Source organism: Spermophilus citellus, assembly GCF_964194105.1.
Source record: "Spermophilus citellus genome assembly, chromosome: 6".
Taxonomy (NCBI): Eukaryota; Metazoa; Chordata; class Mammalia; order Rodentia; family Sciuridae; genus Spermophilus; species Spermophilus citellus.
In genome coordinates this window covers 37,416,889-37,443,760 of record NC_138187.1, presented here as the reverse complement: position 1 = coordinate 37,443,760, position 26,872 = coordinate 37,416,889, and the positions used below count along the sequence as shown (strand labels likewise).

The window sequence follows — 26,872 nt, the reverse complement described above, 5'->3', positions numbered from 1 at the left end:
CATAAAGGAGTTTCAGTGCTTACTCCAAGCCTACAGTCTCACTTTTCATGACATTTACATGATCCTGGCCAAAACCTTTCTCCCAGAGGAAGGCAGGCAGGTCTGGGAACAAGCCTGTAATTATGCTGATGAGGTCCATCAAACCACCCTGGCCCACCCACTAGGCACCCAGGCTGTTCCTGACCAGGATGCTAATTGGGACTACAATACCACTGGCAAGATTAGCCCTGAGGGACCAACTTTCCACCTGCCTAGTGGCTCAGATGGGTGGCTCAGAAGGTGGTAAATGTTTAAGAAATCATTCAGGACAAAACCAAGAACCCTTCCACCTTCCTAGATAGACTGACTAAGGCTCTCCAGCAATATACTAATTTAGACCCTGAAATCCCTAATGGGGGACAGCTCCTAATGACCTACTTCTCCCAGAGCTACCCTGACATTTGGGCAAAACTTAAAAAACTGGAATGGGGACCCTTGACTCCTCAGACTGAAGTCCTGGCCACAGCCTTTAAGGTGTACCACGACAGGGATGAGAAGGCCAGAAAGCAAAACGCCCAGATGCTGGCACAGGCTCTGCAGGGACCTACCCCACAGACCCCTTCGTTTTTGGCCAAATGCCCACCACCCAAGATGGCCCCTGGGCCCCGTTTTAAGTGTGGAACAGAGAGACACTGGGCACGGGAGTGCCCGAATCCCAGGCTGCCTACTCGTCCATGCCCTAAATGCCAATTAAGGGGTCACTGGGCCATGGACTGCCCCGGACCCCTAAGGGGAACCAGATCCACCCCAAGCCCAGACCTGGATCTTTTGGGGCTGGCCATGGACGACTGAAGGGGCCTTGGGACTCCCTCCACGACGACCACCATCACCTTTCAGGAGCCCAGGGTCACTATTATGGTGGATGGACGCCTGATTAACTTTCCTTTTAGACACAGGGGCCATTTATTCAGTCTTGAGGGAGTTTGGGGGACCCACTGTACCATCCTTTTTCCCCATTGTTGGGGTAGGGGGACAAACAATCCTTCCCCTTAAAACCCCCACCATCCTTTCTTCCACCAGTTTTTGGTAATGTCCCAATGCCCCACCCCCCTACTGGGAAGGGACATCTCAGCCAAATTCCATGCCTCCATCACACTCCATCCCAGCCTTCCTTTTATCCTCGCCCTTGCAGAAGCAGCCCACATGTCCATAGGCTCCCCACCTTCGCTCCCTCCAGAGGTAAACCCTCAAGTTTGGGACACTTCCACCCCCTCTCTGGCTCACTGTGTCCCTCTCAGAATTCATCTTAAGGACCCTCAGCATTTCTCTTGTCAACCTCAATAACCTCTTGCAACTAGCAGTCTTCAGGCCTACAGCCCATTATTAAGGACTTATAGTGCAAGGGCCTAATAAGACCTACTCACTCCCCTTACAACACTCCAATTTTGGCTGTAAAGAAACCTAATGGACAGTACCACCTTGTACAAGACCTATGAATCATCAACGAGGCAGTTAGACCCATCACCCTCTGGGGCCAACCCCCTACCCATCTTCTCTTCCATTCCTTACTCTTCTTCCTACTTCTTAGTCATCGGCCTAAAGGATGCTTTCTTCACCATTCCCCTTGCTCAGGATTCTCAGGACATCTTTGCCTTCACCTGAACCAACCCTAAGACACATCATTCCCAGCAGCTTACCTGGACAGTCCTCCCTCAAGATTTCAGAGATAGTCCACATATCTTTGGCCAAGCCCTGGCACAAGACCTTTGGGGTCTTACTCTTCCCCACTCCACCCTTCTGCAGTATGTGGATGACTTACTCCTCTGCAGTCCTTCCCTACCTGTCTCCAAGAACAACACTGTCTCCCTCCTTAATTTCCTCTCCAAAAGGGTTACTGAGTCTCTCCTCAAAAGGTCCAGCTCTCTCTACCAGCAGTTACCTACTTAGGAGTCCAAGTGTCTCAGAGAAAAAAGGCCATCACCCTGGACCGGAAACAGTTAAATTGAAATTTGCCAGCCCCACTCACCAAGGAAGATATTCTCCCTTTCCTGGGGCTGGGGGGATACTTCCGAGCCTGGATCCCAATTTTTCTCTTGTAGCTGCTCCATTATACAATATAGCCAAGGAAAAATCATTGGCAACCACCCTTAAGGCCATCCAAGTCCCATTCCACAAACTTCGGCAGGCTTCCTTGAGCCCCCCCCTCCGCCCCCGCACCCCACTTACCTGATATGCATAGACCCTTTATTCTATATGTCCATGAAAACAAGAGCCTAGCCCTAGGGGTTCTAGGCCAGCAACAGAGACCAATGTACCTATCCAAACTGAACCCTACGGCCTGGGGATGGGCCCCCTGTCTCAGAGCTCTGGCAGCCACCTATGTCCTAGTCCAGGAGGCCAAAAAACTTACTTTCGGAGGGGAAATCACCATCTCTTCACCCCACCACTTGAAGGAATTATTGATCTACAAGGGCTTATAAACTCTTCCCCCTTGCCGTGTTCTCTCTCTTGATATCTTTTATACATGACCCACCATTTCTTTCCAGGCTTGCTCGTCTTTACACCCCATGTCTCTTTCCCTGACTCTATGGACCGGCCACTCCATCAGTGGACTGAGTCCATGGAGAACCTTCTCCCATGACCCTCCCACATTAAGGAGGAACCACTAACAAATTCCACCCACACCTGATTCATGGATGGAAGTTCTTTCCTGACAGAGAATGGCAGGCAGGTAGGATATGCCATTGTCTCCCTCTCAGAGGTCATAGAAGCCAAACCTATACCACCCCACATGACTAACCAGCAGGCAGAACTCATGGCAGTCACCCGTGCCTTTCAACTAGTCACAGATTGTTCCCTCACTCTTTATACTGATTGCAAGTATGTCTTTCATATGCTCCTTTCCCATTCAGCCATATGGAAAGAGAGGGGACTATTGACCACCAAAGGCACCTCCATAACCAATTCAAGATTCACCATTGATCTTCTCAGGGCATCTACGCTTCCTTCAGAGATTGGGATTGTTCATTGTTGATCCCATCAGTCTGACTCCTTCCCCATCACTATGGGTAATTCTAAAGCAGACCAAGCTCCCAGGAAGGCAGCCATGTCACCATGCCCCACTATTGCTGTCATAACTTCAAGCACACCCCCCACCCCATCCCCGTCTAAACAGGACCTCTTCACCTACTTACATTCTCTGTTCCATACTAGCCCTCAGAACCTCAAGCTCTTCCTACAGACGTTCTTCCCACTCACCTTGGATGATGCTAGGTTCATCCACGATCTCACCACTAAATGCACCATTGGTCAAAGAACCAATTCTAATACCCCTCTAGAGACAGGCTCCTTTCCCACCCACCAGGCTCAAGGACAATTTCTAGGAGCCAACTGACAATTGGATTTCACACACATGTCAAGAGGTATCTCTATCTCCTTGTCCTTGTAGACACCTTCTCAGGATGGGTGGAAGCTTTTCATACCACCAACAAAAGGGCATCTATGGTCACCTCTGTTTTGCTCTCGGATATCATCCCAAGATTTGGAGTCCCTACCTCCTTGCAATCAGATAATGGCCCCGAGTTTACCTCTCAAATCACACAACACATTGCTGGGGCTCTCCATATTCCCTGGGATCTACACATCCCTATCATCCCACCTCTTCAGGCAAGAGAGAATGTGTTAACCGCACCCTAAAGGAGGCCCTCACCAAGCTCTCCCTCGAACTACATCTCGACTGGGTCAAACTTCTCCCAGTCACCCTGTTTTACCTTTGGGCGCTTCCCAAAAGCCCAACTCAAACATCTCCTTTTGAGGTGATGTATGGACGCCCACCCTACCACCTGGGGTGACTCCTTCACCCTGCATTCTTCCAGAATATCTCAGTCATCCTCTTCTTAGTTTTATCCAAACCCAGATTTGGAAACACCAGGAAACTCTATTACCTGATCCCTCCAGGTCACACGTCTCTTTCCCCTTAACCCCAGGTGACTGGGTCTGTTTCTCTCCTCCTTCTGGTGACATGCCTACCCTGACACCTAAATGGAAGGGCCCCCTAGGGGTTATCTTGTGCACTCCCACCGCTGCCCGCCTACAGGAGTCCCCAGGCAAACTGACTTCATGGATTCACATTTCCAGGCTGAAACTGGCCCCACCTCCGACCGAGGTAGCCCAGGCTGACCGTCCACCATCGTCTTCCCACAAATACATCTGCTCCACCACATCTGAGAATCTTTTAAAGCTCCACATCTCATGCCTGAGGGTTCCTTTCCCCGTTCTCGAGGAGGACCCTCCTCAACCTGAGAAACCCTCACAACAACATGCCTCACTCTAGTTCCACCCTTCTCTTTGCCACCCTCCTGGCATCCACTTCCCTCACACCTACTTCATCTGCTTCGACAGACATCCCAGATTGCCCCAATAATTGGGATTTTCTTGTTTTGTGCCTTTCTATCATGTATTATAAATTCCTGCAGAATCAAATAGGCAAAATATCTAATCAGACCTTTAACCAGCCTCTTCTCAGGGATTACCAGCTATTTGCTACTTCGGAGGACACCTATCCCTTATGTGAAGGCCTCACCAACGGCTGACGGAACTTTACCATCGTGGACATGGAGCTACAAAACATAACACGACTGGGGAACTTCACTAGCCTGTCAACCAAAGGTTTCTAGGCCATTTGCTCTTGGGTGCCTCCTCCTGACCGCCGGTCTTTTCTCAGCCAGTCCCTCTCACTGGACTTCTGGCCAGAAGCTAATGTGGTGTTTCCTCTCCCCTCTTCTTCTCCTTGCCTTTGGGTATCTTTGGTGTTTTTAGGCTCATCATGTGGCGCACCTGGTTTGTGGAGGCCCTCCAACAGGACAGCTGGCTGATTCCCCCCATTTACAGGGACAAGGATTGGATTGAAGCCAATCCACCACCTATGGCTTCGAGGAACTTTCATCGATTTCAGCCCTAAGGAAATTCACATCTTCAGTGCCCTGGCCTTCACAGCTATGCTTCTCTTGTCCCCACCCCCTGACCATCCCTCATCTTCCTTCACACTCATTGTCCCTCTCCAGCAGGAAGTAGCCAGACGATCTCATCGTCCTACTCCCAACACAAAAACAAAAAAAGGAGGAATGTTGGGTGTGGGAGACTCCCCACTGAAGTTTCCATCTCGAGAGAACATCACCCCTCCCCCTCCTCTCCAAAGGGCGCCAAGCCAAAGAGCACCAAATTCAAAAGTTTTCTCCACCAATCCCTGCAGGACATAGTGTCTGCTCACTGTTCCTGAGTCACCCTGCCAATCAGCACCCGCCACATCACCTACGCAACCCTTCTTAAGCCGAAGCTTGCAAGCTCACGCTCTCTGCCCTTCTCTTCTCCTCTCTCTGCTTCTCCTTTTCTTCCCCTTCAGGCAGCACCCATCCCCAATAAAATCTCTTGGTTGAATCTCCATCTGGGCTGAGTCACTCACCCAGGAGGCCATAGCTGGTATCCTGATATCCCCAGAAGCAAGGGTGTTTTGTCTTGTTATATGCCCTGGGCTTCCTTTGTTCTCCTGCTCTCTTCCCCTTATCTCTGGCCTTGCTGAATATATGACTGGGCCCAGGAGATGCTCAGTGGGATGGCCAAAAGGTGAGAAGTAGGTGGATGGGGGAAGGGCCGGATGGAGTACCCTGGGGCACATTAATTAACCACTGTATGGGAGGGACAATTCCTGGGACAGGTTACCTTAGCAACAGGTTGGAGCAGGGACAGGTTCTTTTTTTTTTTTTTTAACATTGATTCCTTAGGTGTAGATGGACACAACACAATGTCTTTATTTTTATGTGGTGCTGAGGATGGAACCCTGGTCCCCCCTCCCCGCCAGGCAAGCACTCCACTGCTGAGCCACAATCCCAGCCTGGGGGAGGTTCTTAATAAGGGTGGAGGAAAGGCTCTGAAGGAATCAACATTTCAATCCCTCAGGGGCCAGTCTCCAACTTCCAAGGCTCAAATTGGCCTCCTTGATCCACCTGACTCGATTTATGTATCTATACTGACTGCCTGTCTTAATTCTGGCTTCACTGGCAGCACATGAAAATGAGGCACTTTTCCTGATCATTTGTAATTTCCAGTGTGTAGACTACTGGTCAATCTACAAACTGACTTGAGAGAGAAACTCCCACCGGAGTGATGGAAAAGAAGTTGTCTCCCGCGTCCGAGAAAAACTGTTCATTTTCCTAAGGACGCCTCCCTAAACTTGAGCTGCATTACAGTCCAGAAAACTGTCTCTCATCACCCTCCTTTGCCAAAGTTATTTCTGGCCTTCTTTGGCAAAGTGCTAGGGTCCTAGTTTGCCCTATGCTTGAGACCCTTGGAGGATTCAGACTGAAGGGCATTACTGCTTTCCATCCTTCCACTATAACTTCTGATTATGATAAAAGAAAAAATTATGTCTTCACCTTTTGTGTCTATTTGTTGTCCTGTAGACTAAAGGAATCTCTGGAAGATAAGGGGGAGATCTACTGATTGTTAGGTGCATGACAAATACCCTTTTCCTGGAGGAGTTTATGGAAGGGGTTGGTTAAAATAGAGCGCCTCCCTCTTGTAGCATTAAAAAACAAAAACATTGAGTTCATCTGAGGACAGGAACAGTCATGCGAGATTTTAAACAGGCTTGTGAAGGCTAACTATGTGAACAAAGGGAATCTGGGTACTTTTTACTAATCATCCCATGCCTTTATTTCAGTCCTACAGTCTGAATGGCTAATGTCTGATCCAGGAGGCACCTGGAGGAACAGGTGCAGGGGTGGAGTGCACGAGAGTGTGGTGCAGCTTATACAAAGGCGAGCTGTTATTAGCCTTTCCTCTCAGTGACTTTTATCAACTAGTCACCCTGGATACTTAGGGCGATGGGAGTGGGGTCGGAGAAGGAACATTTGAATTTCACCCAAGAGTGGCCCAGGCTAGAATTCTGCAGTTGTTCCTGTCCTTTTATCCATCTCTGAGCATCCAAGGGTAGACCGGATCTAGAGATGCTGGGTACTTATGCCAATCGCTCTCAGGCCTGGGCAGAAAAGTAGGAAGTGGCTTTGGCAGGACCCAACATGCCTGCTCTGCACAGAACAGGTGATTGGGAGCCGCCTAGGTCAGCAAACCTTTCACCCAAGTCTTGAAGAGTGGCGGCTGTACTAACTGCATTTAAGTAACCAACAGGTGCCCACTAGCATCCTCCAGAAAGAAAGAGACAGAAAGATGCACCTCAAACAGATGTGGGGTGCATGGAGAGGAGCTTACCTTGGTGTAGATCTTGGTGTGACCTCCAAATATGATACTGCCGGTCACCAGTGATGAGTTCTCCTCTCTCACATGTTAAAAGTTTAAACATTAGAGAAGCACACCGAGGCAAGCATATAAAGCGGGGCTTATTTCAAAAGGGGTAACACAGCCTTCTCCTGGGAGGGAGAAGGGAGCCATAGTTGGTATCCTAAGAAGTGAGACATTCTGCTTTTTTTTAAACATATTGTAGGCTTCCTTGGTTCTCCTGCTCTCTTCCCCTTATCTCTCCTTCTTGAGTACGTATGACTGGGCCCAGGAGATGCTTGGTGGGATGGCCAAAAGGTGAGAAGCAGATGGACTGGGGAAGGGCCAGATGGAGCACCCCAGGACACATTAATTAACTTTATAACTCCCTGTAGGGAGGGGCAATTCCTGGGACAGGTTACCTTAGCAATAGGTTGGAGTAGGGGCAGATTACCTTGATAAGGCCTATCTGCCTATCTAATTCTGGCTTCAAGAGATAAGAGGAAGAAGGGAAGACCCTCAGAGAGCAGGATGAAATGCAAGGTCCAAGGGCCTGTGGAGTGGGGGAGTCTGGTAGACTCTGCCTTCGAGAAAATCTCTGCGAAGAAGGGCAGGGGAGAAATTGAGTCTTAAGTAAGGATCAGGTCAGGACTGACCAAGGTGAGAACTGACAGAAGCTGGAGGATGTGAGCTCTTGCCCAACGGGGTGGCAGGTTCCAAGGCAGGAATTCAGCGACGGATTTTCTAACTGCCTTCCCCTCATTTGTTCTCTACTCTGCTCTGGAACCTGAAGACTGAACTCTGAGGGCTGTGTCACCTAGCCATAGGGCAGCACTGGCAGGTGACAGGGTGCAAGAGGAAGGACTGGGCTTTCTCCTTGCCCAATCCCCCAACATCCCTCAATAGTCACAATTGCTACCTGGTGACCCCATGTCCACACCTCCAGTTCTCCCCTGACTCAACAACATCCTACTCTATCCTTTCCTTCAAGCATAAGGGTGGCAAAGGCTGCCAGACTGTGGTGCCTCCACATTCCATTGCTTCCTTTTACCTGGTGATGCCACTGCTCTTGGTTAATTGTTAATTATCCTACTTCCCCTTATTTGGAACTCTCCTGGGATGAAGGTTGCTCCTCTTGAACTTGACAAGTCAGGTAGGGTGGGGAAAGGGTTTAAACCGGCAGTACAGGTTCAAAAGCTTAGATACCCATAAGACCAGATAGAGGGTGCCACCTGGAGAAAGGTGGTGGGGAATGGTGGGTGGCAAGAATGGCGGTGCCTTGCAGAGTATAGGCCCTACATTGCCAGAACTTGGGAGTTTTCTTTGTTGTTTTTTTTGGTACCAGGGATTGAACTCAGGGGCACCTGACCACCGAGCCACATCCCCAGCCCTATTTTGTATTTTATTTAGAGACAGGGTCTCACTGAGTTGCTTAGCACCTTGCCATTGCTGAAGCTGGCTTTGAACTCAATCCTCCTGCTTCAGCCTCCCCAGCTGCTGGGATTACAGGCGTGTGTCACAGCCCAGACACTTTGTTTTTAAAATAGAAGTCAATTATAAATTGTTAATTTAAAAACATCATGAGCCAAGTAGTCATAGCAAGGAATCAGATTCAGCTGGAAAGTGGCCAAGTGTGCTCTGGGAAGGGCAGGGCTTTGGGGCTGCTGCACTCCTCCCTTTCTGAGAGAGGTCTGAATGCTTCTCAAGTTCCAGAAGCTCAGCAGCCAGGGGCTGAGGTTCTCGAGTGGACATAAGTTATGTCAGGCAGGAGTGAAGCTCCTCTGTTCCCCAGCGGTTGCTGCCCTGCCTCGAGGGTCCAAGGCGGGGCTCATCACAGAATGTACTAAGAATATTGGTACATGTGAGAAGGGAGCGGGGAAAGGAGCCTAGTCCACACCATTCCAGGCTGAAAAGAGCCCCGAATCTCTGTGGGAGCCAGAGCTCACCATCAGACCCCAGCTCTGAGGCAGGTTTTGGGATGGAGTGAAATGCTTGCTGAATCCAGGTTTTGGGATCCCCCCACCTATGACTTCGGCCTCCTCGTGGGCTGCCCTCTATTTCCCATGGTCCTGACCACATGTTCCTTCAAGTGTAGCCTCCGCAACCCCAGGAACTTCCTGAATACTGATGCCACGATTCATTGGACCCCTTAGTCCCTGACCCACAGCCCCTCACACTGACACTAGTGACCTAGGAAGGGGGTGTAATGGACATGTGGGCACCTGGTCCACCTGTTCCAGTGCTGCTCTGCCATCGCTCAAGAGATAGACTATCCCTGCCTTTGTCAGGGTCTAGCAACACGCACGCCAACCCGACGGCCCCACAGGGTCAGCGCCTTCCTTCCCAATCGCGGAGTCCCGGGAGTGTCCCCTGGACTTGTGGGACGGGCCCAGCGCGGGTCCGGGCACTCAGCAGGGGCTCCCTGGATATTGGATGGATGAGGCTGGCCGGGTTGGACGCGCAGAGGATACTCGGAGGGCTGGACCTCGTGGGCGTACCCAGGAGTGGCATTGGGGTTTCGCGCTGGCGGAGTCGTGGGTGCCCGGGAGCCTCTGAAGCGCGCACCGCCCCCGCGCCCGGCCAGAGCACAGCAGCACAGGCTCCTCTGGATCCCCGACCGCGCGCCGGAGAGCTCCGCGTGACCGGAAGTGCCTCCCCCGTGGGCACGGACTGGGCGGGGCCGGCGGGCGGCACTTCCGGTGCCCACGCGCCGCCGCCGCCGCCGCCGCGCAGCTCGCGGCCGTCACTTTGTGTAAAGCGGCCCCGGCGGCCCGCAGGCCCCGGTCCCGCGATCGGCCCGCGGCTCGGCCGGCCCGGCGCGCGGTGAGTGGGTCGCGCGGGCGGCCGTGGCACGGGCGGCGCGGGCTGGTCGGCTCGTGCTGGGGGCGGCAAGGGGCGGGCCGCCCTCCCTCGAAGCCCGGCGCTGGAGGCCTGGCGGGGCCGTGGGGCGGCCGCGGCGCGGCCGCGGCGCTCGGGGCCAGGGTCTGGCGGGACGCAGCTGCAGCCGCAGCCGCAGCCGCGCGACCGACCTTCCTCTGCAGCGCCCACGCCCCGCGAGGCCCGCGGACCCTCGCCCGGGCCTGCGCGTCACGGGCGGGCTCCGACCCTCAGGGCAGGTCCAGGCAGGCACCACGGAGGGGGCGGGCTGGGTAGGACACGCGCGACACCACAGGAGGTATCCACGCCTCCTCTGCTGTGGTGGCGAAGGCTGGGCCGCGGCCGCCCCCGCCCCCGGGGACACACCCATCCAGAAGGGGCTGTCATAGGAATGGCTTCTGCGAGAGATGTAGGTCCGATTAGCCCCCTGGAGGGCGGGGTGGAAGCAACTTGTTCTGGTGCCCCAGCCTGCTTTGTGACCTTGGGGGGGGGGCGGGCGTCTCTGATCTTTCCCTTATCTGCAAATGGAGGCCCGCTGGGCTGCTATGCTAAGATGTCCGTTGCCAGTAGGTGGGTAGGGGACCTCATTCCCGAGGGTGGGTAGGTGTGGGATGGAATCTGGGGTGTCCCTGTGGCCACAGAGGTGGGAGTGGGGCTGGCGTTTGGTGGAAGTCAAGATGAACTGGGGGAAGGGGAGGTATAGGTACCCAGAGGACCAGCCCCCTACCTCTTCCTGTGTAGAGTAACATTGGCACTTGGTTTGGCCCAACAAGTATTGGCAGGTCTGGGGAACTGGCTGGCTTGGCCAGGGGCCTGGGATGGTCCCCATGTATACACCTGCACCAGGAGCAAGGAGGTGAGGGTTGCTAAAATCCATGGACAGACGATGAGGTTGGTGGCAGCCATCTTCCTGACAGATCAGAAGACCTCACTGGCCCCAACATCAGTGTGGCTACCCAGAGGGAAAGAGGTTGACTAGTTCAAGTGCACCATGCATCTCCCACACGTGGATTTCCTTGTCTCTCAGACTTTTGTGGAGTTTTTTTTTTTAAACAGTTTTCAAACTTTTCTCCTTCTTGCAGGAGGCATCACCCCCAATTCTAAAAGTCTATGGCAACATATCCTAGGGTGCAGGGCCCTAGTGGAATTGAGTGACCAAGAAATGAAGCTTTTTATCTGACCTTTGTGGCTTCTGACCTGGGATCAGAGGTCAAGGAGAAGTGAGCAAAATGAGTTTTCAGAGGGCTGGTGGGCTGGAGGAGGAGGTGAGAGTGTGGGTCTGAGGAGACAGGGAGCAACCAGGGTGGAGCTGCAGGAGTGTAAACTGACCCACCCCCGAGTTCCACTCTGTTCTGAATCCTGGGTCAGGGCACAAGGGGTGTCTGGCTCTGCTGGGCATCAGGCTTGTCTGCTCAGGGTCCCTAGACCTCTGCAAGAGTTGGATTTCTCTCTCCTCTGGTTACTAGTGGATGGACTTCTTGGGAGAAGGAACTTTACCTGCTATCCTCTTTGTAGGCAGAGACTCTGCTGCTTCTGGGGTTTGTTCTATCTCAGAGAACCTCCCCTCCCCCAGTGTGGTTAACCTGTTCTGGAACATGACAGTAAGCTCAAACACTGAGCTTTAAAAATTCTGTTTTATCACATTAATGGTGGATTTTGGGGTCACTTCCTCAGTAAATACTGGAGTGCTTATTCTGTCTGGAATGGCGGGATTCAGAGAGGAGCAAAGGGAACTCCTGCTGTTCCTCAGTTGACTGCTCTCAGGTAAAGAAAATGTGGGTGCTGCCAGGGACAAGAACAGAACTGTGCTCAACAGTGGCCCAGGGTGGAAGATCATCAGAGAAGGGGGAAGAGAGTTCTAAGAAAAGAGGGTGGCACATGTAAAGGTCCTGAGGTGGTGAGTGTGGGACTTGTGTATTCCAAAGCCACGGGCTCTCTTCTTTTGTTGAGTCTCCATATATAACAACCTGGCCTGGAGGAGTCTGAAGTTGTTGCTCCAGGTGGTGATCTGGTAGGAGATGCTGTGCTGGTGCTTATATACTTAGCTTGATTTTACCACCTGAGACCTAAGTGAGAAAAGCCCTCTCTGGGTGTGAGGTGGGTGGCATTTGGGAAACCACTGCTGAGTGTTCTCAGTGTGAGCGCCCCACCAGGGCAAGGTGTGCACATGTGGTCCTATGTTTTAGGCAACTTTCAACACCAGGGAGCCAGAGAGATGAGGGCTGGGTTCTAGGAGAAGCAGGATGCTGGACTGGCCCTCCAGTGTCTAGTTCTGAGACCTGGGTGGGTGGGGTAGAGATTTTGAATCTAGTGTTGGGGAACCAGTGAAGAGGGAGTACAACCATCAGGAGAGAGATGGTCTTTGGATGCTAGGGGACCCAGCCCCCAGACTTCAGCAGACCTGCAAAGATACTGTGGCCATTGAACTATAGGTTTTAAAATAGCTGTTCAAAGCAGTTTGGAAAATGAGTAGATGTGGGGAGCCATTCTGACACGTGATTGGGTGACTCCCGTTAAGGGCCTGAGGCACTCTGGCTGTGTCGGAGTTATCCCGACCCTTTCCTGATGAGAGAGCCCATCCGTGTGGGGGTGTGCGTAACCACTGACCCTGGAGACCCAATCACTGACCCTGACCTTGGAGTGCAGCCCCCCCTCAACCTTCATTGGATGGAATTCTCCCCTGAATCTCTTGTCCCCCCAAATAAAAAGCTACTCCCCGGCGTGTTCGCTCTCTCTCTCTCCTGCTAGCCCAGAGTAATCCTCGCTGCCCTGCTGGGCGGCTGGAGGCAGGGAAACAGGGAGGTGAGCCGTCTCGGACCTAGCAATGTAAAATAAGGTACTGTCTGTGTGTTTTATTTTGATCTCTTCTAACTAACTTAATGCCAGAACCTCATTAATGAAACCACTGCGCAGGCCGCGTGGTAGAAGTAGATGCTGCTGGAATAAAAGGGAAAGGATGTGGAGTAAGAGTCAGTCTCTGAGCAGTTTTCCCATGTGTGCCTATGGAACAGTGTTCTTGTGACTCTGGGCAATTTTACACAGTGTGGTTTAGGTGTTCTGCTGTGGTAGAGCTGGATGAGCTGGGGTGGACCCAATGTCTAGTGTGGCCACATGGCCTGATATTTTGGGATCTTTCTGGGACTCATGCCTTCATCCCCCTCAGGATTCTGGGTTGGACTAGGTTGCTTTGAAAATGGCCCTGTTCAGATCTCAGACACTGATGAGGCAGGTGCTGAGTGACAGACCCAGTCTCATGTTCATACCCTAAAAGGAGCCACAGAAACCAATTTATCCAAACTGTGACTGTCCTGACCTGGTGAATGTGCAACTGTAAAGGAAGAGTGGTCCCAGGGCTCCCAAATTCCCATCTCCCTGAGCAAACCCACCTATGACATCTGTGGGAAAGCAGAATCTTGGCCTCTGGGGTTTTGGCATTTTATTCCTTAAGATTTTATGACACCTAGGCTTAAAGAATAGGGGGTCACAGAACATTTTGTATTGCCTGTGCTGGCCCACTGATGAGCCTAACTCCATGGCCCACTTAACCTTTCCCAAATGCCTTGGACAGTGAGAGGAAAGGACAAAGGAGAGGGCAATGCCTACTCATGGCCCTTTATCTCCCACAACAGGACAGAGTCTGAACTGCTGGCTTCTTGCTGCTGATCTCACCTTTCACCTGAAGAGGCCAGTGAATCCCTCATCCTCTCCTCCCACCCATTGAGTCTCCCAAGTGTCCACAATCTGGTTGTGCTTGGGCCCCGCCTCTGACATTCTCTGCTGGCCTGGTTCATGTATGCTGAAGACTGGGTAAGTATCTGTTCTCTGTATCACATGGGCTGTTTCTTGTAGACCACCTTTGGGCTGTGTTGCCTGGATTCAATGCTTCTCATCCTTGAGGATAAAGACTTAGGATAAATACTTGACTCACTCCAAAACTGGTAGTAGCTCATACCAAAAGGTGAGAAAGTGGAGGCCATGTTTCAGGGGCTATTCAGGCATCCTTTCTGGGTGCAGAATGTGCTGGTTGCTCAGCATAAGATGGTAGGTAGAGCCCCGATTCTCCTTCAGCTCTAGTGACTTCACCTACGTCTCCTGCCTTTATTTCAGGCTGCGTGAAGACTTGCTTCCAGGGAAGATGGCAGCTCTTCATACAACTCCAGATTCCCCAGCTACCCAGCTGGAGAGGGTAGAGGATGGGTCAGAGTGTGATTTTGACCAGGAGGAGGAAGAGGAAGAAGAAAAGGGGAAAGAGGTGGAGGAGGAGGAGGAGGAAGAAATAGTAGTGGAAGAGGAAGAAGAGGAGGACATGGCAGAGGTGGTGGAGGAGGAGCAGGTGCAGGAGGTGGCAGAGGTGGAGGTGGAGGCAGAGTTGGAGGAAGAAGATGACGATGATAACGACACGGAGGAGGTGATGGCAGAGGAGCAGAGTCCGGGGTTGGGGACCCCTGAGTGTCTTAGCCATGGTGGTGATGCCATGTCCCCAGTTCTTCAGGAAAAGGGTAAGAAAAAGCCAATCCTTGGGGGTGGAAGTGAAAAGGGCTGGTGTGGGCCATGCCAGGGACTTGGCCGTGCCAGAGAGTGCTCTGGGGCCCCCTAGGGTAGAGCTGGAGCTTGAGTGGCAGGGGCTAGGTTTTGAAATGTGGGAGTAGCTAGGAGCTCTAGCCTTGCTTGCTGACTGGGCAGCAGTTGACTGAGTGACCAGACTAGGTATTCATGGACAGCTGACCCCTAAGAGGTTTTCCCCACAGCCCTGCAGGCTTCCCATGTTACTGCTCAGGATGAGGATCTGGAGGAGGAAGAGGAAGAGGAGGAGGAGGAGGAAGAAGAAGATGAGGATGATTTTCTTACAGCTGGGTCTCAGGTGAGCTTCTCTCACTCACCTGGAACTTGGGTAACCTGGGCAGGGTTTCCTCAGGCGGGCTTTACACGTTAAGTCCTGAAGACCTCGGAGCAGTGGCAGTGGGATCCTCAGGTAGGGCCCAGGCTCTAGCCAGGACGGGGCTGCAGGTCTCAGGCCCAGGGGATATGGTTCTACTTTCCTAGGGTATGGCCCTTTCTAGGCTGCTGGGTTGTCCTGAATGTTTCAGTAGGCATTCGCTTACCTGCACTGTGCATGGTGACTTCAGAGGCCTGGCTGTTCCCCAAAGTCAGATAGCTTCCTTTACCTGGAGTACCTGTCTCCTACTGAGGGTCTGCTTTCCTGCTGCCCAGTGAGATCAATCACTGGTGCCCACATAGTTTAGTTGGTGCCACTTGTCTGCTCAAGAGTGGACCTTCACACTGTTGATGTTGCCACAGAATTTGCTTGTGAATAGGGGCTACAGGACTTGTTGTCTCCTCACCTTGATGTGAGTCTCGTTTTTGTACCCTGTGAGCTGGATCCTCCACCCTCTCTGAACCCAAGTCCCTGGTCTCTAGATGGGATCAGGACCCTACCTTCCAGGGCCAGGGTGTAGCCTGAAAGCCTTTAGTATTTCTGGGCATCTGTAGACCCAGTAATGCATGGGATGCTGACTATGTCCCATTGAGATCCATGTTTTAGGGTTTTAGTATGTTCTCTCTGACTTTATCATGTGGGCTGTGTGGGGGCTCTCTCAGCTTCTAACCAGGGCAGTGTCTGGGGCTGTTTTTTCCAGGGACTGGTGACCTTTGAAGATGTGGCTGTGTACTTCTCTCTGGAGGAGTGGGAGAGGCTGGATGCAGACCAGCGGAGCCTCTACCAGGAAGTAATGCAGGAGAATTATGGGATCTTGGTGTCCTTAGGTAAGGAAGGCCTTTTGTTCCTTATAGGCAACCTCCTACAATGACTGCAAAGGGCTTAGTTGTCTGAGGGGGTGCTTCTTGAGACTCAGGGTCTTGGAGCAGGGAGGTGCTGGGTCTAGCCTACTCCCAGGAACCTCGGGACCACTGTGGCCTCTGGTAGAGGTCAGTTGGGTGTCTGAGCCAGGGCGCTGTGTGTTATGGAGCTGCCAATCCTGCTCTGGGCGCTGTGCTTCTTGGCCCTAGAAGCTTTGACGGGAGAAGGCAGGTGAGGGCATCCTGCAGGTGAAGGTATATGGGGCAGGGCTTGGTGGGAGGAGAGGAGGTTCGTGAGGGCCGGGTATGAATGGAGGGATGCACAATCTCCTTGAGCAGTGTGAGGTAGGGAGGGCTGGTCTTGGAAAGGATGGAGGAAAGGAGAGGGTCTGTTCATGGATAGGAACAGCTGCTCTGCAGCTGCCATCTGTTTCTCTCCTGGGCAGGATACCCAATCCCCAAGCCAGATCTGATCTTCCACCTAGAACAAGGGGAAGAACCTTGGGTCCCAGATAGCCCTCACCCTGAGGAGGGAGATATTGTCACTGGTGTCTACACAGGTGAGTATGAGATGGAATTTTGTGGGGTTTCTGCCAACACAGCTGCTCAGAGCTGATGTCTTTACCTTAGGTCTCTGCAGACATGGTATCTGGTTCCTCTGCTGCCTTTGACAGTTTTAGTGCTGACTGTCTGGAGTGTGGGGTGGGTTCCATGGAGATAGAGTACTCACTGTGTACTAAGCTCTGCTCTTGTCTCTTGGGTCCTTTTGGTTCAATTCCACAGAAGCCCAATAGCTGGAAGGTTCTTAGAGAACCTTAAAAATGATCCCTCTCTCTACCATGGAACCTGGGATTATTATTGTTATTTTTAATGTTTTTTTCTTTTGGTACTTGAAGACAGTGGTCAGGACTTTGGCTCAGAGCTGAGGCTATGTTCTAGGAGCCTAGCAGAATGTGAGTGCAGCCTTTCTAATGCTGAGACTTTCGTCAGTCCTCTGGCTTCTCTACCCATTTAACCATTTCTGCAAAAAAGTCCCCCTCAGCCTTCTCTGTCCCGCCAAAAGTCCTAGGCAGACTTCTGTTCTGAGTGGGCAGCTTGGGGCCTTCTGGAGAAGAGATTTTGGAGTGGTGTGTAAAGAAGACGTTTGGGGTGGTAAGTTTCTCTGGAGGCCTTGGACCTAGCTCTGGCTCCATTCCTTCAACTCTCTGAGCCCTCCTTTATTCATATGGAGAATAAAGAATATGAACCAAACCCATGGTTTCCAACCTGAGCATTGGAACTCTTGGTTGTGTTGAGGTCCAGTGGAATCACAGTCACTTTCAGTGTTCAAAGTGTGCAGTGGAGGCTTTTGCCCCACGGGCATCTGTGGCTTGAGCTGTGGGTACGTCAGCGCAGGAAAGGCTCTGAGTAGACCTGGAGTAGCCATACAGGTGTTATACAGAAAAACACACTGTAGTAACATTACACATGTCCTTATCAGAGCATCCTCACTTGCAGTGTCATCTTTGTGACAGCTCTGGGCTGTGCAGGACAAGGAGGGCTTGTCAGCCTCCCTTTAGACAAGGAAGTTGGTTTTTCAAGAGCTTGGTAGGTAGTGAGGCCTTGGGCTCTGTCTGCAGTACCCCTTCACTGCCAGGTACCCTTCTACTGAGTCTCCAGGTTCTTGGGACCCTCTTGGGATCTTTCCTGGGCTTCAGAATTGGAAGGGTTCCTTCTGGCAAAAAACAGTGCTGCTTCCCTGGGATGAAGGGTTTGCTTCCTCATTTCTAGTCCAGTGCTTGGTAAAAACAGGCACTGTGTCTCATTGACCCACCTGTGTCCATGACATTCAGAATGGGTGTGGTGAGATTGATGGCAGCTTCCAGCAGCCTCCAGGTGCTGTGCCAGCCAGACCAAGCCTGGCACCATGGGGGTCCCAGAGGGCCAGCTGATGACTCCCACCCTCTCGGCAGCTGGCTTCTGCCCCTCTTCTGAAAGTGAAGGACAGAAGAGAAATACAAGACCCAGGATTGAACCAGCTTAATCATTACTCAAGAAAGGACAGAGATGAAGTTTAAAAGGCAGCAAGAGGTAGAGACACACATTAAGGTGAGAAAATCCAGTGATCAGCAAATACTGCCCAGCTGTTCTGGAGTCTGAATATGGCTGCCCCCAATAGACAGAGGCACAGCTGTTCCCCTCCCTCACCCACAGCAGGCAGAGACTGGCACCAGGCTGCTGGGGGTTCTGCTCACACCGCTGTGAGCACCTAAGGAGACCTCAGAGGCCAGTCCATTAGGTTTCACATAGCCATGCCCCAGAGGGGACCTTGGCTATCACTGAACTCCCCTTTCTTACTTCCAGCCAGGCAGCTTGGGTCTTATCTTGCCCTAGACCCCTGGGCTTGGTGCAGAGGAAGGAAAGGAGTGCAGGGACACCCTGGCAAAGAGGCAGCCTTTTTAGTGCCTGGAACAAGGGGCTGGTTCAGGTTTCCAGGTGCTGGAGACTCTGACTGGGGTGGGGATAGGAGGGTGTAGTGAGAGGAAGGTAGGCCTGTCCCCTGACCTGGGAGTGCTTTTGTTTTCTGAAATTGTTTTGAGGTGGGCCAGGCCTTGGCACCATAACCACACATAATCTGTGAAGGAATTGAGGCCATAGAGGTCACTGGCATTTCTCAGGTCACTCACCAGTGACAAAGAATGGCCTATCAGAGGAAGACCACTTGCTCACAGGCCTGTCGCCCTGGCCAAGAGGACAGATCCCAGTTGGAAGCCTGGCTGCCTTCCCAAGCTTGAGCTGATGAGCTAGGCTGAGGCTGATGTCTCTGATGTCCTCCCCCAACTAGGAGGGGAGGCTGCTGATGCCCACCAACCTGGGCATTTCATCCTCATGTACCTTGTTCCTCGTGCTACTTCTGACAGTGGCAGGGGCTCTTGAGCCCAGCTTGAGTTTCTGTGTCTGGATAAAGTTTTGCAGGGTGGGGGTGGGGGTGAGCAAGAGCAGGTACTGATCTTATTCAGGGAATTTGGGAAGGGTAATCTGAAGGACAGAAGCCCATAGCTTTGCCTTTTCCAAAGGCCAGACCAGCTTAGGCCAGGAGATAGGTTACCTGGCCAGTGTGTTTGGGTGTTCTGAGTGTCCCTTAGCTACCTCTGTAGCAGCTGGAGGCATATTCCCTTGCCCTATGCCCAGAGCACTTCCTGGAGGTGTCTGGGGGTTTCTGCCATTGGGTCACCAGACATCAGAGCGTGAGAGCCAGCTTCTTGCAGCTAGTGCAGGGCCTGGGCAGAGCAAGGGAGCCTGCTGCTGTCTGGTTTCTGGGTAAACCTTGGTCTTCATGAAGTGCAGGATCACCTTTACTGTCTTCAGAGGTCTCCAGGCCTGCAGAGTACCAAGTGCTAGTGACAGGGTAGCTCCAAGACGGCTCATACCCCAGCCCTGGAGCCTCTCCTATCCCTTTGCCACCTTGCCCTGTTGGAGAGGAGAACTTGCCTGCCCAGGTGCACAGGGCTAGTTAGTAACCTGTCTGGAGTTAGGGATTGGGGCCCAGCCTTCTAGCAATCTGTAGCTATGTGTGCCTGGCAGTAGAAAAGGGACACAGCCTAACAGCCCAATATTTGAGAGAACAGAGTCTCAACAACAGGGAAGACAAAGAATAAACAGCAATGGGGAAGCCTTGGAGAATCAACAATGACACATGGCAGGGGTGGCACCTGTGTCCAGTTGTAATGCCTATGTAGCATGGCTACATGTACTTTATAGCTGTTTACTTTTTTAACCCTTGCAGCATTACCTCAAAATGAGATTACAGATGAGGAAACTGAAGTTATATGACTTGCCCCAGGTCCCACGTACAAATGGGTTTGGGACCCCAGCAGAGCTGGTTCCCTTGGCTGCCCCTCAAGAGACAGCAGGGGAGATGTGGTAAAGGGGCATCAACCTATAGGAGAAGACCTGCCATGGAGCATGAAGTGGTGAGACAATGCTAAGATCTGTGAGAACCCAGTGTGTTCAGCTTTGAAGGGGAGCCCAACATTGTCCAACAGGACTTTTTTAGGGGGGAGGGGAGTTCAACTTGGGGGTGCTCAACCACTAAGCCACATCCCCAGCTCTTTTTGGTATTTGACTTAGAGACAGGGTCTCACTGAGTTGCTGAGCCCCTTAAGCTGCTGGGATCACAGGTGAGCGCCACCATGCCTGGCTCCAGCAGGACTTTTTAGAAAGCATCCGTGACTAGATGCTGGGAGGAAGGTGGGAGAAATGATGGTGACAACCCACAGTCCTGGGGTTTTTCATTCATTCTCTTGACATCCACCTGCGAAGGGGCCTTCTTTAGATTGCCTGCCCCAGCTCCTGTCACCTAATATTCCTGGTAGGCCAGAAACCTGTTTTCACTGTGTTTGACATAGATTATGAAAGTGTCCTTGTGGCCAAGCTCTGGTAGGCTCTCCCTTCCTAGATAGCTGACTTTGATCCCTGATCTGCTGGTGCATTTTAGTTTAACTCCTGTGGTCCCTCAGGCTCTTCCCAGAGGCCTAGCTAATTATCACCCAAGATCAGATCCTGGGAGTAGGTGTTAGGTGCAAGAAGGTGAAGTGCCAGCTCCAATCCACAGAGCTTCTCTACTCTCTCCTGTAGTTCTGGATGAAGTAGCCATGCTCAATCCTCAGGGTCATTGTTGGATCACTGCCTGTCTCATCCTGTCTCATTGTCCTCCAGCTATTGAGAAACACACCCCATATACTTTCTTATTTGAGTGACTTGTCTGCCCCTGTTGGGGTCTGACAAGTAGAGCTGATGAATCCTCACCTGGATCTATAAAGAGCTTTTGGGTCTTAAAGCTAGAAAACACCCTGCAAACTCTGTCCCTGAAGTGACTGTTACACTGGACTTCCCCATTCCAGGGCCAAAACCTCTAGACCTTATGCCACTTTAACAGCAGAAAGTAAAGAGAACAGAGCCTGGTCTTGGGGTCTGCTAGTCTCGGAATTCCCCAGGTTCCCTCCCAATGGCCTGATACTTCCTAGATCTCCGGTGCAGCCAGCTTCAACTTTCCTGGGATTCAGATGCCCTTCCCCCTGCTCACTGAGTGTAGTGGTGGCCTGCAACACCTTGCTGAGTGTTTAGGTATGGCCTCACCACTTGTCCTTGCTGTTGGACAAGTACCCATGCCAGCTCCAGAGGTAATGGTGAGCTCCCCCAAGTATCTGTCAGGATTGGTCCACTCTACAGAGCTAGGTGGGGTGGGTGGGTAGGGGCTCACCTTCCTGGACCAGCAGGCATTCCTCTTGCTCTTGGACTCTGGGGAAAGGTGCTAATAGAGAACCCTCCCTGTTCCTGGCAGTGAGGTGGTTCTCGCTGGCCCTGGTGTCCAGTTCTTTGAGGCTTATTAATGAAGCAAAAGGTCATTGATCCTCAATAGGTTCTGATGGTGGACTAATCCATGCAAAAATCTGTCAAGAAATTGTATTTGTTCAAGTGTGAATTTTCCCTGTTAGGGGGCTCTAATTAGAAACTACTCAAGACTCTTATCAGAGCCAAAGGGAAAAGGCTTTTGATCTGACCGGCCCAGATTGCCTGTCCTCCAGCAGCTCATTCCTACCCTAAGGTGTGTGTGCTCCAGCCTTCTCAGATTTGGGAAAGAGTTGCTGCCAAAGAAGAGCATCCAGTGAAAAGGAACAGGGACTTTTTTTTTTTTTTTTTTTTTTTTTGCCATACAGGACACACTTGTCATTCAGTGGGTATAAGTGGCAGTTAGTGGTGAACTCAGGCTAATGATAAACTTTTAAAGCTTATGTTTACTACAATAGCACAGTATTACTAACTGTAGAAAAATTAGTATGAAAAATAAAATAACCCATTTTCTTGTCCCTTGTATGATCCATGTATGCTTTTTTTTTTTTTCTCACAACTGCAGTCAGGCCTGTGCCAGTCTCTGGTTTCACTGCACCTGGCAGTGTGCTGTGCTTTCCCATCAGACTGTAGGTCACCATAGAGAATGTCATACAGAACAAGGGCCTGGCAGGGTGTAGCATTTGATGTGAGGGAGCCAGCCTAGGCTTCTGAGAATCCATAGGCTCTGACCATCTCAAGGGTACACTTAGCAGTCCAGGCTCCCCCAGCCAGGTGACAGCTAAAATGGGCCAGAGTCTTAGCTGTAGACCCAAGTGGGCTGTAATGAGTTTCCTAGGCCCTGGCTATTGAAGCTTGAATCTTCCAGTAGCTGGGATCTGAAGGGCACAGTACAGTGTACAGGAGAGCAGGTATGCAGTTGCTCTGAACACCTGGCGCTGCCACAGTCCAGGCAGTTTCCTGTATGTCTCTAGTGTGAATTAATGCTGATCCATACACAAGTTCCCCCTGTACATCATGGTGGCAGGCTGCCAGCACTGATTGATTTCATAAAAAGGAGACTACAGACTTGACTCCAGAAGGGTGGAAGGGAACGGTTGGGGTGCAGCTCTGTAAAGGAAGGACAACTGAAACTCTTGGGGTGCTCACAGTGTGCCCATAGTCTCAGTAGGCTTGGGGTTTCCCAAATGCACAGCATTTCAGGAAACCCAAGCTGAAGAAGGGTGGCTCACAGGGTAAGATGGGTTCTAAAGGGGAAAGGGATTCAAGAACCTGTGTGCAACAGGTTCTGCTTTGGGAGAGGGAGGGAAGCCCCCTGGCTGCTGTGGGAGAGGGAGGGATGCTGAGCAAACCTTAGGTGCCTGTAAAGGTAGGTTCTGAGCACACTGAGGGTGCTGAAACCTCTAGGCTGCACTGCCCTCTGCTAAGCCGGCTAGGGAGGGGGCTGGCTTGGAAAACAATCCATGTCTCCTCTTTTTTTTGGAAACAGGATCCATTATGGGCTTAGCCTTGGGACTCAAAAGAATCTGCAAACAAGCTCACCACTTTGCAGTCTCAGGTCCTTCATAGGGTGGCAAACCCTGGACATTGCTCCAGAGGTGGAACTCTGACCTTTCTGGGAGGGATCCCCACATGGGATGCCCCACATCCAGAAAGTCCCCAACTGTGTGTGTGTGGCTTTATTGCCTCTGGTGGGGCAAGAATAATCTCTCACTTGGGTGAATGGAGATGCCTTTCCACGACTAGAGGGAAGCCCCATGTCTGAAAAACTTGGAGTCCCTTGGAGGCCATGATTTCTCAGGGCAGGAGCTCTGTCACATTCTCTTACCCCTCACTTCTGGTTTAACTTTATCGCCTTCAGGAGCCTGGTTCTGGAATGATGATATAGAGGACCACGAGGAGGAAGATGATGAGGACTTCCTGGCAGAGATGGCGGAGGAGGAGAACGAGCCACCAGGGCTATGGTCCGCGGCCTATGGCGTGGGGGATGTCCCTGGGACGTGGGGCCCTGACGACTCCGATTCAGCCCAGACTCCAGAGGAGTGGGGGCCGGACCCAGGCAGCCTCAGGGTCCTGGCGGAGGAATGTGAAGCAAAGCCCTTCCTACCTGGCCGGGAGCCAGGCGCGAACCTTCTGGCTCCCTGGTCGTTCCCCACTGCAGTGGCTGCCCCCACAGGGCGGCCTGAGACCACTTGCGATGTATGTGGCAAAGTATTCCCACACCGGTCGCGGCTGGCCAAGCACCAGCGCTACCACGCGGCTGTAAAGCCCTTTGGCTGCGACGAGTGTGGCAAGGGCTTTGTGTACCGCTCACACTTGGCCATCCATCAGCGCACACACACTGGCGAGAAGCCCTTCCCCTGCCCGGACTGCGGCAAGCGCTTTGTTTACAAGTCGCACTTGGTGACCCACCGGCGCATCCACACTGGCGAGCGGCCTTATCGATGCGCCTTCTGTGGCGCAGGCTTTGGACGCCGCTCTTACCTGGTGACACACCAGCGCACACACACGGGCGAGCGGCCCTACCCGTGCCCACACTGCGGTCGCAGCTTCAGTCAGAGCTCCGCACTCGCGCGGCACCAGGCTGTCCACACAGCCGACAGGCCGCACTGCTGCCCTGACTGCGGCCAGGCTTTCCGCCTACGTGCCGACTTTCAGCGCCATCGGCGTGGTGGAGGCTGTACAGAATCCAGTGGTGACGGCCCGCGACAGGAGTCCAGCGAGGTGGCTGCCACAGTGGGGCCCGAGGAGCAGGAAGCTGGGCCAGAGGGGCCTGAGGAGCCTGAGGCCGTTGAAACAGATGGAGACCCCGAAGCGGAGGCTAGAGAGGAGGTGGTGGCGACAGCGGAGGCGCCTGCTCCGGAGAGCAAGAAAGACCCCGAGCCAGACAGGCGGTTCCTGGAGATGGGCAATGGCCTGGGGGAGGGCGAAGGCCCTTCCTCGCACCCACTTGGTTTCCACTTTCCTGTGCATCCCAAGTCTTGGCTCCACCCTGATGGCTTTCCCATCCTTGGCCTCCCAAACTTTGGAGAACGGCTACCGGCAGACGGGCGTCCCTTGCAGGGACCTTTGGGAAGCCCGCTGTCCCTGGTAGAGGGCACAGGGCTGGCCTGCGACCCTTTTGGTGGCGGCAGTGGTGGAGGCGGTGGTGGCGGACTGCGTGCCTTTGGGCCCGCGGTTGGAGGGCTACTGGCGGAGCCAGCGCCTGCCGCGTTGGCAGAGGAGGAGAGCCCGTGGATCTGCTCGGACTGTGGCAAGACATTCGGGCGCCGAGCTGCGCTAGCCAAGCACCAGCGCTACCATGCGGGCGAGCGGCCTCACCGCTGTGCTGACTGCGGCAAGAGTTTCGTGTATGGCTCGCATCTGGCGCGTCACCGGCGCACGCACACAGGAGAGCGGCCCTTTCCCTGCCCGGAGTGCGGGGCGCGCTTTGCCCGCGGCTCACACCTTGCAGCGCATGTGCGCGGCCACACTGGCGAGAAACCTTTTGTGTGTGGTGTGTGTGGTGCTGGCTTCAGTCGCCGCGCTCACCTGACGGCGCATGGGCGAGCACACACTGGCGAGCGACCCTATGCATGCGGCGAGTGCGGCCGGCGCTTTGGACAGAGTGCCGCACTGACACGGCACCAGTGGGCACACGCAGAGGAGAAGCCGCACCGCTGCCCCGACTGCGGCAAAGGCTTCGGCCACAGCTCGGACTTCAAGCGGCACCGGCGCACGCACACAGGAGAGAAGCCCTTCCGTTGCGCCGACTGCGGCCGCGGCTTCGCACAGCGTTCCAACCTGGCCAAGCACCGGCGTGGCCACACTGGCGAGCGGCCTTTCCCGTGCCCCGAGTGCGGCAAGCGCTTCTCACAGCGCTCGGTGCTCGTGACCCACCAGCGCACGCATACAGGCGAGCGACCCTACGCCTGTGCCAACTGCGGCCGCCGCTTCTCGCAGAGCTCGCACCTGCTTACTCACATGAAGACGCACCGTGGTGCGACAGGTGCGCCGGGGCAGGCAGCAGCAGCGGCCCCGGCGCCTAAGGCCGAGGCACCCACCAAGGGACTCTTGAGTGCTAATGCGAGTTCCGGGTCAGGGGAGCGCGGTAGCACCTTGCTGGAGTTCGCTGGTGGGACGAGCTTCGGCTCGGAGCCTGCGACTGCATTTGCGGGGCCCTCGGGTACCTATGAGGAAAGCATCATGTGAGGGGCCCAAGGCAGCAGGAAGTGCAACCCTCTAGGTCACCGGCCCCTCCCCTGGGCTGCTCGGGCGCAGGCTGCTGCGGGCCTGCCCCTTACCCCTCTGGCCTGGGAGTGGGGCCGAGGGTTCCAGTCCTAAGTGCGGTGCCTTCCTTCAGCCCTGAGTGTACCGCCTTCCGCCCCACCACCTCGGGTTTCTTTCCGCCAGGCCCCAGAGGAGGGCGCGATTGCCCTGGAGCACGAATGGCTGTGTGGGGGCGCTCCGGAGAGCACAGCAGCGAGTGGAGGCAGGCAGGGCGGTAGGGATGGTGGGCGAGGCTATTTATTTTACTGGGATTCCAATTTGGGTGGCCCAGGTAAGTGACTTAGGAGTTTGTAATTGGGTTTTACATCGAGGTCGGAGAAGCCCTTGTGTTGGGGAGGGTGGGCTGGTCGAAGTAAGAGCATCCGGCTGCTGGGGTGGGTCAGTGTCAAGTCCTGGCTTCTGGTGGGTTCAGCTGAGAACTTCTTTCATTCCTTAGTGGGAGATTCAGGGACCTTTCAGTGGTTTGTGTGTATCAGAAAGTTTTAAGAACTGCGTGGGTGACAAAAGGAAGCCTTATAGGTTTCCAAAGAATGGTGTTCCTCAATAATCCAGGGAGGAAATGGAAAAGCTTTGATTCTGTAGACTGTGGATATTTATTTCTGTCTCTTGTATGGCCTGAAGAATGTGGGAGGACAAAAAGCCAGAAACCAAATTTGTGGTCAGGGCTGACGGGTTATATATATTCGCAGGGTTCCCAGAGAGTTTGAAGCCTTATTCTCTAAAGTTGTTCACTCGCCTCACTCCACCATCACTGAGATCAGCCAGGCGTTAGCCTTGGGTGGGTTTTGATCTCAGTTTCCCAAGTAAGTCCTTTGGTCCTCCCACCTCTGGCAGCTGGAGATGGCACACTCAGACATCCTTGGGACACCCCATTCAGGCTCTTACACACCTGGGTCCTAGCTTTCAATTCTCCCAGCTGCCACGTCTCCTGGAGCAGGGGGATACATGGAGACCTGCCCTTCTGAGCCCAGTGCTCATTTATATTAAAGCACTGAGATTGGTCCTTCCCCATGTCCCATACTTAGGGCCCTACAACCTTCACATGTCCCTTTAACTTTGCTTCATTCTACACTAGAAACGAGTAGTGTTTCTGTCTAGATTCACATTTCACAGATGGGTCAGTGGAAGCACTGAGGGTTTGGTGGCTTGCACAGTGGCTGCCCACAGGGTGTGGACCTGAGCCCCTAGCTCAGTAATAAACTAAGTACCCCACTATGCAAGGCCCCTGCCTGGTGGATGCCTCACCCTCTAGACTGGACTGTTGGAAGCCACTGGGCAGCAGCTGAGGCACTTCTCATGTGAGGTCCCCTCCCTTTGTGCTTTTTGGGCCAATGTGATTGGGGCCAGA

At 53.1% G+C, this 26,872-nt stretch overlaps 2 protein-coding genes across 10 annotated transcripts in view; one reads left to right on the top strand and one right to left on the bottom strand.

Annotated features, from left to right (window-relative positions):
* Positions 1–26,872, bottom strand: part of ZNF12 (zinc finger protein 12) — a 1,264,586-nt gene that overhangs the window by 1,068,328 nt on the left and 169,386 nt on the right. The gene's annotated exons all lie outside the window — the stretch shown is intronic.
* On the top strand, positions 9,941–25,731 carry ZNF316 (zinc finger protein 316). 3 transcript variants are annotated; one of them, XM_081300099.1, is made up of 7 exons: positions 9,941–10,074; positions 13,758–13,935; positions 14,236–14,627; positions 14,877–14,989; positions 15,765–15,891; positions 16,371–16,484; positions 23,117–25,731. In XM_081300099.1, exons 2-7 carry the CDS (start codon positions 13,922–13,924, stop codon positions 25,444–25,446), a joined length of 3,090 nt encoding a protein of 1,029 aa, XP_081156225.1. In that variant the 5' UTR covers positions 9,941–10,074; positions 13,758–13,921; the 3' UTR covers positions 25,447–25,731. The 3 variants fall into 3 exon arrangements, with proteins under 3 accessions (XP_081156225.1, XP_081156226.1, XP_081156227.1); XM_081300100.1 differs by lacking the exon at positions 16,371–16,484; XM_081300101.1 differs by lacking the exons at positions 9,941–10,074; positions 13,758–13,935; positions 14,877–14,989 and having other exon boundaries at positions 14,444–14,627.